Below are 16689 nucleotides of genomic sequence, written 5' to 3' on the forward strand. Positions count from 1 at the left end.
CATGGTTGTTTTGCGAAGCCTTTGCCCAACTCGGATGACCTGTCGGGTTCATGTCAGGCAGCGTTGTTAGTTGAACCACATCGCTAGCAAGCCGCTTCTGAGGACTGACATACCATCAATGTTCTTCAGCTGTAATACTCTAATCCAGTTATCTAATTGTTATCCCCATTTTGTTAGTTCCAAGTCTTGATCTCTCTGTTCAATATAATGCATCCTTGTGCAAAGGTTTTTGTTAGAATGTAAACCGAGGTGATTTGTAACTTGTTACAAGAATATCGGTATATAAAAGTGCCAAATAAATAAATAAATAGGGGGCGTTCCATGAAGTTAGCAAGTAGCACATTTAAGACTAATCGGAGAAAATTCTTTTTCACTCAATGCACAATAAAGCTCTGGAATTTGTTGCCAGAGGATGTGGTTAGTGCAGTTAGTGTAGCTGGGTTCAAAAAAAGGTTTGGATAAGTTCTTGGAGGAGAAGTCCATTAACGGCTATTAATCAAGTTTACTTAGGGAATAACCACTGCTATTAATTGCATCAGTAGCATGGGATCTTCTTAGCGTTTGGATAATTGCCAGGTTCTTGTGGCCTGGTTTGGCCTCTGTTGGAAACAGGATGCTGGGCTTGATGGACCCTTGGTCTGACCCAGCATGGCAATTTCTTATGTTCTTATGTTCTTAAGGGTCCATCAAGCTCAGTATCCTGTTTCCAACAGTGGCCATTCCAAGTCACAAGAATCTGGCAAGTACCCAAACACTAAGTAGATCCCGTGCTACTAATGCCAGTAATAGCAGTGGCTATTCCCTAAGTCAACTTGATTAATATCAGTTAATAGACTTCTCCTCCAAGAACTTTTTAAAACCCAGCTACACTAACTGCACTAACCACATCCTCTGGCAACAAATTCAAGAGCTTAATTGTGCGCTAAGTGAAAAATAATTTTCTCTGATTTGTTTTAAATATGCTACTTGCTAACTTCATGGAATGCCCCCAGTTCTTCTATTATCTGAAAGAGTAAATAACCAATTCACATCTACCCGTTCTAGACCTCCCATAATTTTTAAAGACCTCTATCGTATACCCCCTCAGCCGTCTCTTATCCAAGCTGAACAGCCCCTAACCTCTTTAGCCTTTCCTCATGGGGGAGCTGTTCCATTCCCTTTATTATTTTGGTCATCCTTCTCTGTACCTTCTCCAGTGCAGCCATTTCTTTTTTGAGATGCTGGTACCAGAATTGTAGACAGTACTCAAGGTGTGGTCTCACCATGGAGCGATACAGAGGCATTATGACATCCTCCGTTTTATTTTCCATGTCCATTCTTTATATACAACAACCCAGCACAGGAAAGGTAAGGGAATGGCAAAAGAGATGGGCACCCTTACATAAAAAAAATGCCACCATCGCTTGTCAGCACTCTCGCAGAACACGCATATTGCAAACTAGACTACAAATACAAAACAACCCACTCCCATGACTCTGAAGAAGTTTACAGTCAGACAGCCAAACACTTATTTAAATGTTTTTTTTTCCAGTCAATGAGGAGGTAATTGCAAAGGAGTTACTCACGTTAAATGTAACATACACTCATAGCAAATTTCAAAAGGCATTTACTTGAGTAAAGTGCACTTACATGAGTAAATCCTAGGACAATTCAATGGCATACATTGTAGCAATTTTCAAAAGCCCACTTACTTGAGTAAATTGAACTGTTCACGTATAAACCCAGTTTTTACGCATGTAAATACTTTTTATAATCAGGCCCTATGAGTTTTGTATGCCATATGTTCAGACATAATCTGTATGCCAGAAAAGATGCGTGTGATGAAATGTGCATATTAACTTGAGTGATTCAGAATTGATTCTACATAGTAGTTAGAGCTGGACAAGTCTTAACAGACTTGAGCCCTGCAGTTGCCTAGTTCCTGGCTTTGACTTGGCTGCATCCTAAATAAGGAGTGGAGGAGTAGCCTAGTAGTTAAGGCAGCAGCTGCAAGCCAGGGTTCAAATCCTCCTTGTGACTTCGGGCAAGTCACTTCACCCCTCCATTGTCTCAGGTACAATTTAGATTATAAGCTCTCTGGGGATAGGGAAATACCTACAGAACTTGAATGTATTCCACTTTGAGGGGGCAGAGAATGCATTTTGTGGTGTTTCTATCCAGCAGGAGAAATAAGAGTCCTTGCTTCACATCTGCTATACCATCTGTTCTGACCCCCGCAGTTTTATTTTTCGAAATGCAGAAGTTGATGCTCAGCTTTTAAACAGTCATCACAACCTCATCATTGTATGTGACCTCAAAGGGAGTTTACAAGGCACTTAAAAATAGGGAAACATTTTTGTGTTATCTGATAAAGAAGAGGGCTGATATAGCAAACTAACATGCCAAATTCATTTCTATAGGAAGTACTGCTAACTGCAAGGCTGCAGCAGTGGTCCAGCTGTTAGTCGGCTGACCACGGGTTCCGTGGCTGGCCTTCCTCACCTTCTGTCGCCGCTCCCGCAATGCGAAGAGAGCGCCTTTGGCGCTGCCCTTCCCTCCAAGGCCCTGCCTGCAGTCCTCGACCTCATGGCGCGGTGGAGACAATGGCCAACCCCCTCATGGGTCCTCTTTGCAGCAGAGACGCCGCTGCCGATCACTTCTTCTCCCCAGGTTTCCCCAGGCACGTGCACGCGCTCCTCCTTTGGATTTAAAGGGCCCGTGGCACGCTAAGGCTGCCGGCCCTTTTCCAGATGATGTCACTCACCTGGCCTATTTAAGGCAAGCTCTGACAGTCGGAGCTTGCCTTTGCAACAGGTCCCCTCACTCCCTGTTACCTCCAGCCGATATTTCAAGTTCCTGAGTCCTTGTATCTTCGGATTGTTTCCTTTGGACTTCAAACTCTGCTTCACCTGACCACACCGTTGACTCTCTCCTAACTTCGACCTCTGCTTCACCCTGACCACGCCGTTGACTCTCTCCGAACTTCGACCTCTGATTCGCTTGACCACGCCATCGACTCTCTCCAAGCCTGGACCACTTGTTTCACCTGATTACACTATTGCCTATTTCCAGACCCAGACCATTGCTTCGCCTAACTACGCTTGACTATTTCCGTGATCAGACCTCAGCCTTGCTTGCTACTGCCTTCGTATTTGCTGCCAGCCCCTGACTCAAGCCTGTTCTTCGATGCCTCTCCGGCTTACTTCCTGGACGTGGTACTCAGGCTTCGGCCTGCTCTTGCTCGAGACGCTCCCTGTCTGCCTCTGTTCCATTGGTGCCCATGTTTCCAGGACACTACCCTGTCCAGAGTACGACTCTGCTATCTCTCACAGAGGCCCAACTAAGTCTTGCGGCCCCGGCACCCAAAGGCTCAAACCCACGGGGAACGAGGGTTAGTATAGGTGAAGCTCCAGCGGCCTCTGTCTTATCAGCTCACTCCACCTGCCGACAGTGGGGACCCGTAGGTCCTTACCTCGGGTTGCATTCAACCCCACCTCGCCCAAGGGTCCACCTCCGGCGCAACACCAGCCCAGCTTTTCCCTACCTCCAAGGCAGGAAGTAGTAACTATATTTGATTAAGAGGGTTGCTGGCAGCAATAAAAAGTGCAAATACACAGTAAATATATTTGGGTTAAATAGCGTTAGGTTTGTCTACTAGTGGCTCCTCCTGAGTGTCTCAACCATCTTTTTCAGGCCTTGACAGATTTTGTTTTTTTTGACAAATATCTTCAGGGACAGTTGCTAGTCAATAACCTGAATATTTCCTGCTGGTTGCCCTGCAGAAGCCACAAAGAATTTGTGTGAATCAAGCCCAGTGTGTCTTTATTCTCTGCACATTCTCATCTGCTACGAAAGGCACCGTGACCAATGCAAACACTGATACAAAAAAAAAAAAGCAAATGTGCACAAAATGTTTAACTGCAGCTCCCAATATAGATGAAAATAGTGTGTTAGAGAACATTTGTAGCAACAAGGCCCTGTGGCATCTTCATAAAAGGCTTACATGACCAGGATACACTGAATGCATCACAAGGACTGGAGATCATTTTAGACACCTGTTCTAAAAGGAATTCTGTCTGTGAACCTTTTTGTTTCTCTTGTTAACATGTATGTTGATACAACTGTTTTTTCCTGTTTTTATTCATAAGTACCCTTTACTATTTCCTGATAGGCATGACATACATGCTGTTGGAAAAGGACTAGCCTACGAATATCTGATAAGGCACATTGTCTAAAACAAACAAGCTTGTTATTAACCATATATAGAAAAAACATGGAATTATATACACTCATAGAAACAGCAATACAAAGAAAGGTCTCATTTTGCTTATTAGAAAAATTTGACGTTTTTACAAATTTTAAACCTTGGGGGAAAAAGGAAAAATAATCCTACAAGACCCTTGGATCCTAGCAGTTTGCCATCTTCCAAACATGTTGAGTTTAAATAAAGCCAAAGCAATTTTGTTCCCCTCACAGTTTTAGTGTGTTCTCATTATATCTGTGGATGTTACACAGCCGTGATAGGAGACAGGTCTTGGCATGGCAGCCACAACGGTGGATTGATGCTAGTAGCTGGGATCATAACAGAGGAATGGTGTCAGTGGCCTCACCATTTTCTCCTCTTCCCTCCCAGGAATAAAAATTTTGCCATTACACACAGACATGCCACAGTTTTCCTGGGAAGATTATAAAAGGAATCATTATTCTTAGAACATTCTAGGAACCTGAATGTCTACAGCAAAGTAATAGCAGAGTGGTAGTGGTATAAACTGTGTCCTGCATTACTACTACTATAAGCCACTAGTTTTCTTCTTTGTTTGCTACACTTTCTTTTTGTAGGTGTGCACTGACAGGCCAATACAGTAATCTGGGCATTTCAGAAGAAACTGACCTGCTTTTCAGCACACATTTTTAACGCCTAGATTTTTTTTTTTAACTCCCCTATGCAGTAAACTAATGCTATGCTAATGCTTCGGAGTAAAAAAAAGTGTGTTCTGTGTTAAAATGTACATTCAGCAAAGGCCAAATGCATATTTTAACTCCGTATAAGTTGGGGGGAGGCATCCCTGACAGGCCACTGTCACTTATTCAGATATGTACTGGACTTAACCGGCTATCTGGCTGCAGCCAGCCACTGTCAGATAACTGAATACTTATCCTGGTAAGTGGCAGCAGTTGCTATAGTGTACCCGAATAATCTTCTGGACTTTTTTTACTTTAAGGGTTTTAAGTGCCAGTGCAGTAATGCTGGAAACTTAACTCCAGCTCTGACTGAGGGGGGTAAAGTTTCCAGCGCTAAGAAAGGTTGCACTGGCCAGATGCAAACTGTCTGCATGGGGAAGTACTGCTTAATCCGTCATTTGCATGGGATTTCCATGTGAGGGCACTAAGAGGTATTCCTGTTCATGAACACACATTTTTTCGCCACACAGAACTCCTCACTGCAACGGCAGTAAGTTTGAGCACAGAAAATGCGCGTTCAAGTGCAGGCAGAAAGGGTGCGTTAGGCTGCATGCACCTTTTTGATTCGGCCTGTGAGTCTGATCTTTCTCTTAAACCTCTCTCCTTTCCCTCAGTAGCCTGTTTCTTATCTTATTTCTTCTTCACAGTTTAGCCTTGCAAGGAGATTTTTTTCTATTTAAAACTGATTGTATGAAAATGTGCAGCCACCTTTATGGAATGACCAAAATAAGTGCAAAAACCCTGCAGGTCTGTTTGCCTGTATAATTTTGAAATAGCATATATTTGCCCAATAATTTTATTTTCTGCAGTTTTGGAAAGGGAAAATAATCAACAGAAAAAACAAAAACTGTGCAAGCAACATTCCTGTGAGGAAAAGCTCGGCAGTATCTTTGCCTGAAAAAGCTACATTTAAGGAATGGCCATCCAGCGATTTCAAAATGCTTATTTGTTCAGGCCATCAAACTAGTCAGCCTTTTACCAAAACTGGTGGAAATGCTATTTAGCTCCTGTAAAAGAAGCATAGGATGGTAGTGAAAAAAGTAAATTAATAAAATAACAGAAATATATTTGGCTCTACCTGTCTACTGAATGTGTTCTGCACATGGATCCAGTAATCCTCCCACTGGATCATAGCAGTATATAGCTTTGGTTAGTCCTCCAGCAACATAGATCAGGTTATTGAGGGATACAGCAGTGATACATCTCTTTGCAACTGGGATTGATGCTCGCAGCAAACCAAGTATTACTATCTGGTTCGTAGCACTGTACCTGTGAGCAGAAATGCACACAAAGCTTGTCATACATTAAAAAAGAGTACGTGTTAATCATAAATTAGTTCCTAAAGGTCACCCATACAAGAATATCCACACAGGAAGCTAATGTGTTACTGTTCCTTGTAGGCAGTTTTAGAGCTGAGTAGTAGGTTAGGATGAAAACAGTGAGCGATCAGGGGGGAAATGAGAAGCCATGTGGAATATGAGGGCCCTAAGCATCTGTGAACTAGAAACACTGATCTTAGCAATTGACTAACTGTAGTCCTAATGCAGGTCAGTGACAGATTAAAATAAAATCTTTTAAATTGAATTAAGTGTCTCCACACCTTATACAATTTTAAAAAGCAGCTCAACAACATTAAGATGCAGTGAGCAGTCCAGCAGTAAGATGGGAGCTATCCAATCTCTTGCACCAAGTGCCAATGGTTATGATTAGCTTGCTGTTGGGGAGAGGTTGCATATGTGTACTGGTGCAAAAGGCTTTCTGGCTTTCTGAAAATGAGTCTGATCTCTGGAGGAAGCTTAAGTGGCAGACCTCAACAAGCTGAAGCAGACTGAGTAGAGAATCACCGTTCTTTCTTTAAGGAGATTTCCCTTATCAGTACCCTCTATTGTCTATCCCTCAGTCGTTTCTAATCCAGTTCATTACCTTAGGGCTCACCCCAGGCTGCTTAAGTTATATTTATGAATCTCTTATGTGGGACAGTATCAAAAGTTTTGCTGAAATCATGTAAAACCGTAGCCAGCGCACACCCTCGATCTAATTTTCTAGTCAGTGTATCAAAGAAATTGATCAGATTTGTTTGACATGCTCTGGCTCCGGTATAAAAACCATGCTATCTCGGATCCTGCAACACATTGCATTTTTTATACTTCCACTATCCTTTTCTTCAGTAGAATCTCCCTTAATATTCCCACCACTGACAATCTGTAGTTTTCAGCCTTCCCTCTGTTATCCCTTTTGTGAAAGGCAGCATCTATCTGACGTTCTCCGTTCTGCGAAGCTACTCTGGTCTCCAAGATCTGTTAAACAGATTGTGAGAACTTCTCTGAGCTCCCTAGAATGCATCCCCCTTTGGCCCAATAGCTTTGTCTCTTTTCACTTCCGCTAGTTGCACGCAAACCTTCTTCTCCTGTACATTGGTGTGGTATCTAATATGTAGTCCTACCTACAGTCAGCAGGCCAATTCCTTTCTCAGCAATTTCCATTCTAAGTATTGTGAAGCAATTTCCCACTCTTTCTTCATCGCTCTCCATGCAGTCCTTTTTCTCTCCCAGTCTTGCGGTCTGCACTTTCTCCTTTCACTGGCCTGCCTGTCTGTCACCTTGGTTTTATCACTTGAGTTATCTTCTTTCTCCGGTTCTGCCTGTTGGTCCCCACTGTCTATTATCCAACAAACTTTTATTGTATCCCTTATTAATATTATGCAAAGTTTTCAAGGGACACAATAAAAGATAAGACAGTGTGATTAATAGGGCAGAACCGGTTAGTGAATGGAACCTTGAGTGCTTACTGCTGTATCACTTGGGGTCCATTGCCATGGCGAGAGATGGTGGCTGCACAACCAACTAGCACCTAAATTAAATCTCTGATGCTGTGTTCGTAATTGATGATAATAGTCCATAGTAAAATGTGTTCTTTTTGCAGGATTTTATTGTGAAAAGTATCTGTCTCCTGTGTGTTATAAGTAAGGCTATAGCGAGAAGGTTCCTGCTGGTTATTTGTTACAGATCTCCTAACATACTCCATTTTTAACACCCCCTTCATCTAGTTTTAATTCTTGTCAATATATGATCTGACCTATTCATTGATCCTCTCTGAAAGCTGCAGGCCATCCTCTAGTATAATCCTGTATCCTGATATGTATCGCTGCATGCGCCAAGATGTCCAAAACCTTCTTTATATCAGCTTTGGCCTTGAATTAAAATTCTGGCATGACATAGCCTACTCTTTCACTCACCATAGACAGGCAATACCTCTGAAAATGCTACTGTCCTTGCAGAGCTGCCTATGATTCGTCCCCTAATGTTTTTACATTGTCTTTTACTAAGCAGACTGGGCCCCTCCTAGCGTGTCAGTGTGCTCATGGACAATGACATTACCTCCTTCACCAGCAATCCTAACAATATGATGTGTCTTCTGGCTAGCTGAGGCTCCAGATAGAAACATAGAAATGACGGCAGAAGAAGACCAAATGGCCCATCTAGTCTGCCCAGCAAGCTTCACACATATTTTCTCTCATACTTATCTGTTTCTCTTAGCTCTTGGTTCTATTTCCCTTCCATCCCCCACCTTTAATGTAGAGAGCAGTGATGGAGCTGCATCCAAGTGAATATCTAGCTTGATTAGTTTGGGGGTAGTAGCCGCCGCAATAAGCAAGCTGCACCCATGCTTATTTGTTTTACCCAGACTATGTATTAGCCCTTATTGTTGTTTTCTTCTCCCCTGCCGTTGAAGCCGGGAGCTATGCTGGATAGCGTGACGTATAAGTCTTCTCCCATGCCGTTGAAGCAGAGAGCCATGCTGGATGTGCATCGAAAGTGAAGTATCAGGCCCATTTGGTTTGGGGTAGTAACCGCCGTAACAAGCCAGCTACTCCCCGCTTTGTGAGTGCGAACCCTCTTTTCTTCTCCCCTGCCGTTGAATGAACAGAGAACTATGCTGTATAGCATTGAAAGTGAAGTATCAGGCTTATTGATTTGGGGTAGTACCCGCCGTAACAAGCCAGCTACTCCCCTCTTTGTGAGTGTGCATCCTTTTTTTCCACCATTTCCTCTTGCTGTTGAAGCTTAGAGCGATGTTGGAGTCAAGCCTGTGTATGTTTATTTAATAAGGGTATTGACTCCAGGCAGTAGCCATCATTCTGGCGAGTCACCCACTCTTCATTGGCAGCCTCTTGACTTTATGGATCAACAGTGTTTATCCCACGCCCCTTTGAAGTCCTTCACCAGTTCTGGTCTTCACCACATCCTCCGGAAGGGCATTCCAGGCATCCACCACCCTCTCCGTGAAGAAATTACTTCCTGACATTGGTTCTGAATCTTCCTCCCTGGAGCTTCAAATCGTGACCCCCTGGTTCTGCTGATTTTTTTTCCTTAGGAAAAGGTTTGTCGTTGTCTTTTGATCATTAACACCTTTCAAGTATCTGAAAGTCTGTATCATATCACCTCTGCTCCTCCTTTCCTCCAGGGTGTACATATTTAGATTCTTCAATCTCTCCTCGTACGTCATCCGATGAAGATCCTCCACCTTCCTGGTCGCCCTTCTCTGTACCGCCTCCATCTTGTCTTTGTCTTTTTGAAGGTACGGTCTCCAGAACTGAACACAGTACTCCAGGTGAGGCCTCACCAAGGACCTGTACAAGGGAATAATCACTTCCCTTTTCTTACTCGATATTCCTCTCTCTATGCAGCCCAGCATTCTTCTGGCTTTAGCTATCGCCTTGTCGGCATTGTTTAGCCGACTTCAGATCATTAGACACCATCACCCCAAGGTCCTCTCCTGCTCCGTGCACATCAGCCTTTCCCCCCCAATTGAATACAGTTCATTTGGATTTCCACTCCCCATATGCATGACTTTGCACTTCTAGGCATTTGATCTTTCTGTCTCTCTCCAATCATGCCCCAAATCAATTTCTCTGATGATCGAGTCTCCTACCAGAAGCAATCTACTCTTCGTTTGCGATCTGCTGTGTTGTTGTTGCTGTTACTTTTTTGATGGGTCTTCTCCTTCAACTCTCCATCTGCCTCACAAACCTGCACAGACGTATCTTCTATTGCTAATGCAGTGAAAGTGCTCCACAGTAATAACATAGGGGGAAGAGGGTGCTGCGATTTACAGGTCTTATCCTATCAGAACCCATCGTAATCTATTAATCTACCTAATCTTAGTAATATGACTCCTTTGCAGGTGCGCGGATAGATTTGCTGAAACGATTTCCATCTTCCAGTTCCTTTTATGGCATCAAAAGATAGACATAGGCAGAGGCCATGGTCGCAGCTCCTATTCTAAACGATTGGGGGGTTTGTAGCCTGTTGTTTTTATGCCTGCTGCATTAAGTGCTAGTTGCAAAGCCCGTGAAAACTGAAAACGCGTAAGGGGGGGTGACGATTTTCATGCAGTAGTAGAGGGCTATCAACTTTTGGGCGCATCGCTAAGAATCACTTTAGGTTATTAACTGGGCAAACTTTGTCCTTTAGCTGATATAGTTGAATTTTTGATCCCTTCCCTTTTTTGGTCCCGCTTTGGAGCGGTGAATGATAACTATCCCTTGTTTTTTTCCATTTCCCAGGTCGTTGATCTGTAAACCCGAATACTCTGCTCGTTTTCCCGAGCTTGTGACTAACTTGCTAATCCCTAGGGCGGCGAAGAAAGGCCATAGAGAATGCGCAGCTAAAGAGGTTTCTTCATATCGATTGTGGCAGATGAAGCGTAAAGCTCGTAAAATTATTTTGAAAATTTCCATAGTGATAGGCCGTCTTGCATCTCGTAACACTGAACGCCTCTTTGCCCAATCCTGCATAGTCTTTTGTATTACAAATTGAACCGCTGGATTTTCGTTGTCCTAATGAACCTAATGATCTACCCTAATCTGAGACAGCTGGATACAGACAGGGCAAAACTGAGCTTCTTGGAAGTCTCTCTAAAACTAAAGCCTCAAATGCATTATACTACCCAAACTCCCATGATACTATTTCGGTTTAGACTTTTAAAAATTTGTAAGGCTTTCCAAAAACTTCCCTGTGAATGCGTTCGTGACACTTCTTAGAAATATTGTTGTTTCAGTGTTATAGTGGAGTACAGAGACTATTTATCTACCTACAGAAGAAAACTTGTAATCGGGAAAGGTGGATGTGATGTAGGTTGAGAGCAACTATAAATTAAAAAGGAGAAGCACCAGAAACAAGTGGCACAAACAATTATGGTACTGGGGCAAAGAAAAGTCTCACCTTGTCAGAACACGTATTGTCATCTGGACCTCCACCAATCACAAACAACTTGCTGACACAGCTGATGACTGCTGGTGAACTTACTGCCTCTTTAAGGGGAGTCACTTCAGACCAGCGATTGGAAAATGAATCGTAACACTCCACACTGTTCAGCCTGCTCTGGCCATCATAGCCCCAACCACATATACCTGAGGGAGAGGTTCCAGACACAGTCATCTTACTGATTCATATCCATTTTACTTTGTGAATTTATGCGTCTCAGTGTTCCCTTCACAGTTTTGTTTTGATTCCACGTATTTTTCACCCATCTCTGATTTCATTGATTAAACAGTACTTATCAATAGGACTCTCTAATATACCGGTATGTGCACCTACATATACCTGTATACAGGTGTGTAAATGGTGCACTGACAAATACCAGCTTACATACTGTACAGACAGTACATGTATGCAAAAAAAAATTAAAAAAAAAAATATATATATATAAATGTGTATCAGAAATATATGATTGGTGCCACCCATACAAAAAATATGTACACTAAACATCCCTTATATACACATGTGCTCTATGTTCCTGACTGATACAGCTAACACATCTCTGCACCCATATAAAATAGGGAGCCTGGTGGCTGAGAATCAAGGAAGCCAGGGGTCAAATCCTGCTTTTCCTGCCGAGGATCCTTGCGACCCTTGAGCAAGTCACTTTACCCTCCATTGAACAGGTTACAAACTTATGATGTCATTTACTATGCATTTTGCCCATTGACATAGAATGGGAGGAAAAACCTTTGGTAAACCCGCCCCTTTGATTGTAAGCCCTCTGGGTCAGGGATATACCTAGTCTACCTGAATGTAACTCGCCTTGAGTTTGGATTTGCAAAGGTGAGTAACTGAATCCAATACACTGACATGATTCTGAAATATATACAATTTTTGAAGGCACTTACCTAGGTAGATTGCCCTGATTGTAAAATTTCCCCCTCAGAGCAGCTAAAAGTAGCCATGAGCTGTCACAAGACATACGTTTAGTCAGGTGAAAAAGATGTGTTTCCTAGGTGTGTGTTAGGTCAGGGGATTAAACAGCACATGTGCGCTTGACTTTCAAATGTGCATGCAATGCTTTACTTCCAGTTGACTGCTGAAAGAAACAACTGGTGCAAAATGTGTGTGCTTCTTATATATGCTTACTTGCATCTCATTTCAAAGAGAAACTACCCAGTTAGTTTCTCTGTGAAAATTAAGCAAAAGGTATGCACGTACTTTGCAATTAAGCAGGACTATTGAAATTAATCAGCAGCAACATAGCTGACTATGAAATAGGTGATGCTACAGCCAGCTATCTTTAGGTGAACTTTCGGCCACAAGCTAGACAACTAAGTTGCAGCTGAACAATTTCCTAAATGTAACAGACACAAACAGAGGTGTATAAAAGGCCTTCATTAGCTAAACCGCATCCTGCACGATTAAAAACTCTTGACTGGATAAAATATCTTTGAATGTTTTTAAGGCACCAATCTCTTTCCATCCCTTTTTTATACATGTATATGTATATGCGAAAGTGAAAATATGCACATATATTTTTTTTACTTTATAAAATACGAAATACACAAGTAAAGGCTGCTTATGCACGTATATGTTAATTTTTACGCACATAACATTTTGAAAAATCACACTTCCCGGTCCTCTGCTGGCCCAGCTGCTTCTGCTCCAGAGAACTGGAACTCTTCCTCCACCCAGCTATAAGCCCGGGCAGAACACGGCAGGAGAGCTGGAAACAGTAGCACCAGTATGGTTTCTTTTTTCTGTCCCCATGGTCTGGAAGAGGAAGTGAAGTGCAGCAGCCACGAGCGTGGGAAGAAGAGACTCTGTTAGGTAAAGTCTCTGCCAGACTTGGCCCGAAGAAGAGCAGTAGCGCCAGCCTGAAGAAGAGCAGCTGCGCCGGCCCAAAGAAGAGCAGTATCGGCCTGGAGCAAAATGAGAAGCAATGTCAGCCCCCGTGGCCGATTGGTCTCCTTTCTCAAGGGCTGCGAAGGCTGGAAGAGGAGGAGGCTGTTACTGCCACTAGTTTGGTGGGAAAAGTGAGTGAGTGAGCATATGTGTGTGTGTGTGTGAGACAGCATGTATGTAAGTGTGTGATTGAGAGCCTGTTTGCGTGAGATAATGTGTATGTATGATTGAGCCTTGTGTATATAAGAGAGATAGAGCATGTGTGTAACTGTGTGTTTGAGAGCCTATTTGAGAAAGCAAGCATGTGGGTGATAGGCTCTCAATCACACAATGTGAGAGTGAGCATGTGTGTAATGTGTGGACTGAAGCCTATGCAAATTGATGAGAGCAAGCATGTGTGTGATTGAGAGCCTATGTAAGTGCGTGAGTATGTATGTCATGTGATTGAGAGCTGTTTATGTGAGCGAGAGAGCACGTGTGTCATTGTGTGACTGAGAGCCTGTAAGGAGAGAACAAGCATATATGTAATTGTGTGATTGAGAGCCTATGTAAGTGAGCGAGCAAGCATGTGGGCTAATTGTGTGATTGAGAGCCTATGTAAGTGAGAGAGAGAACATGTGTGCAATTGTATGATTGAGAGCCTATGTAAGTGAGAGAGACAGCATGTGTGTAATTGTGTGATTGAGAACCTACGTGAGAGCGGAGCGTGTGTAATTGTGTGATTGAGAGCCTATGTAAGACAGCATGCATGTGTGTAATTGTGTGATGAGAGCCTATGTAAGTGAGAGAGCATGTGTATAATTGTGTGATTGAGAGCCTATGTAAGTGAGTGAGCATGTATGTCATGTAATTGAGAGCCTGTGTATATGAGCGAGAGAGCATGTGTGTCATTGTGTGACTGAGAGCCTGTGTGAGAAAACAAGCATGTGTGTAATTGTGTGATTGAGAGCCCATTTAAGTGAGAGAGCAAGCATGTGTGTAATTGTGTAATTGAGAGCCTATGTAAGTAGAGAGAGAGATAGCATGTGTGTAATTATATGATTGAGAGCCTATGTAAGTGTGAGAGAGAGTGCATGTGTGTAACTGTGTGAGAGAGAGTGCATGTATGTAATTGTGTGATTGAGAGCCTGTGTAAGTGAGAGAGCAAGCATGTGTGTAATTGTGTGATTGAGAGCCTATGTAAGTGAGAAAGAGAGCATGTGTGTGAGAGAAAGGAGATATTTACTGCTGGCTTCCGTCTGAAGTCCCCTCCTCCCAATTCACAACAATCTTGGGGAACCTGGATATCGAATGGAGAACAGAGCATTTTTAATCCTTATTATTTTTAATTATTGGGTCTTTGTGCCTACTGTTTTGAAATATTTTATTGAGTTTTTAATTATGGATATTCCATTCATCAACTGTTTTGAAATAACCTGTTCTTTTTATTAGTATGATTTTACTGCTATTGATTTTATATTTCTTGCTTTATTTTATGAGGACTGGTGATTTCTCTTTTTCCTTTGTTGCACTGCATGTTACGGTCCCGGTCATGTGTACCGCGACCAGGCCCTTACCTCCATGTACCTGGTCCCGCTCCCAGTTCAGCTGGCGGAGTTTGCGGCCTGTGTGGCGGCGTCCCCGCGGAGGCGACGCCCTTGGGAGATCTTCGGTGGATGCCCTGTCCCTAGGCGCGCGCACGGGCGCGCAAGGAGGACACTTTTGTAAGCCTGTTTCCCGCCATTCAAAGCTCCGCCCGCTTCCTGACATCAGACGCCGCGGCCTATGTAAGCTGGCCGCGGACCCTCAGTCTTTGCCTTGCAACGGGTTACCTTGCGTTTCCCAGTTGCTCCGTGCCCAGGAGTGTGTTTACTACTTGCTGGTAGTTGCTCTGTTCCAGCCTGGTTCCTGCTTCAGAATTTGCTTCAGTTCCTGCCTGGTTCCCAGTACCCGTGTCTTGCTTCAGTTCCAGCCTGGTTCCAGTACCCGTGTCTTGCTTCAGTTCCCTGCCTGGTTCCAGTTCCCAAGCCTGCTGTTCCTGATCCAGCAACAGTACTCGTCTAAGTCCCAGCGGTCGGGCTCCTACGGGCTCCTCCCGGGGGAGCTCCGGCTTCTAGGGTGAAGTCTCACCACCGATCACCTAAGTCCCAGCGGCTGGGCTCCTACGGGCTCCTCCCGGGGGAGCACCGGCTTCCAGGGTGAAGCTCTTAGTTTGCATCCTGCCTGATATCCGCCTCCTGGCCTGCTTCTACACTGAGACTATAGTCCTCCGCTTCCCAGTCTCCTGCAGGCCGGCCCAAGGGTCCACTAAAGCCGTTAATCCATAACAGATTGCAAGGCCATGGATTCGGCGGATATGCCGGACCGTCCGGACCTTCCTGGGATGGCCCAGCAGATGCAACAGCAGCAACACTGCATTGATATGCTGGCAGCCACGGTAGTAGAACAACTAAGAACATAAGAAAATGCCATACTGGGTCAGACCAAGGGTCCATCAAGCCCAGCATCCTGTTTCCAACAGTGGCCAATCCAGGCCATAAGAACCTGGCAAGTACCCAAAAACTAAGTCTATTCCATGTAACCATTGCTAATGGCAGTGGCTATTCTCTAAGTGAACTTAATAGCAGGTAATGGACTTCTCCTCCAAGAACTTATCCAATCCTTTTTTTAAACACAGCTATACTAACTGCACGAACCACATTCTCTGGCAACAAATTCCAGAGTTTAATTATGCGTTGAGTAAAAAAGAACTTTCTCCGATTAGTTTTAAATGTGCCCCATGCTAACTTCATGGAGTGTCCCCTAGTCCTTCTACTATCCGAAAGAGTAAATAACCGATTCACATCTACCCGTTCTAGACCTCTCATGATTTTAAACACCTCTATCATATCCCCCCTCAGTCGTCTCTTCTCCAAGCTGAAAAGTCCTAACCTCTTTAGTCTTTCCTCATAGAGGGAGTTGTTCCATTCCCCTTATCATTTTGGTAGCCCTTCTCTGTACCTTCTCCATCGCAATTATATCTTTTTTGAGATGCGGGCGACCAGAATTGTACACAGTATTCAAGGTGCGGTCTCACCATGGAGCGATACAGAGGCATTATGACATTTTCCGTTTTATTCATCATTCCTTTTCTAATAATTCCCAACATTCTGTTTGCTTTTTTTTGACTGCCGCAGCACACTGAACCGACGATTTCAATGTGTTATCCACTATGACACCTAGATCTCTTTCTTGGGTTGTAGCACCTAATATGGAACCCAACATCGTGTAATTATAGCATGGGTTATTTTTCCCTATATGCATCACCTTGCACTTATCCACATTAAATTTCATCTGCCATTTGGATGCCCAATTTTCCAGTCTCACAAGGTCTTCCTGCAATTTATCACAATCTGCTTGTGATTTAACTACTCTGCACAATTTTGTGTCATCTGCAAATTTGATTATCTCACTCGTCGTATTTCTTTCCAGATCATTTATAAATATATTGAACAGTAAGGGTCCCAATACAGATCCCTGAGGCACTCCACTGTCCCACTCCCTTCCACTGAGAAAATTGCCCATTTAATCCTACTCTCTGTTTCCTGTCTTTTAGCCA

The 16689-nt window shown here is 43.5% G+C and overlaps 1 protein-coding gene and 1 pseudogene across 2 annotated transcripts in view; both read right to left on the bottom strand.

The window, feature by feature from the left end:
- Positions 1-1228: 1228 nt before the first annotated feature.
- LOC115099625 lies at positions 1229-11381 on the bottom strand (annotated as a pseudogene).
- A 1622-nt stretch (positions 11382-13003) lies between these two features.
- Positions 13004-16689, bottom strand: part of LOC115099044 (kelch-like protein 24) — a 130221-nt gene continuing 126535 nt past the window's right edge. For both annotated transcript variants that reach the window (XM_029616310.1, XM_029616311.1), the window contains one exon: positions 13004-13129. In XM_029616310.1, coding sequence (XP_029472170.1) covers positions 13034-13129 — 96 coding nt within the window. In that variant the 3' untranslated portion in view covers positions 13004-13033. The remainder of the gene's footprint in view (positions 13130-16689) is intronic.

The sequence above is a fragment of the Rhinatrema bivittatum genome, chromosome 9 (assembly GCF_901001135.1).
Source record: "Rhinatrema bivittatum chromosome 9, aRhiBiv1.1, whole genome shotgun sequence".
NCBI classification, from domain to species: Eukaryota; Metazoa; Chordata; class Amphibia; order Gymnophiona; family Rhinatrematidae; genus Rhinatrema; species Rhinatrema bivittatum.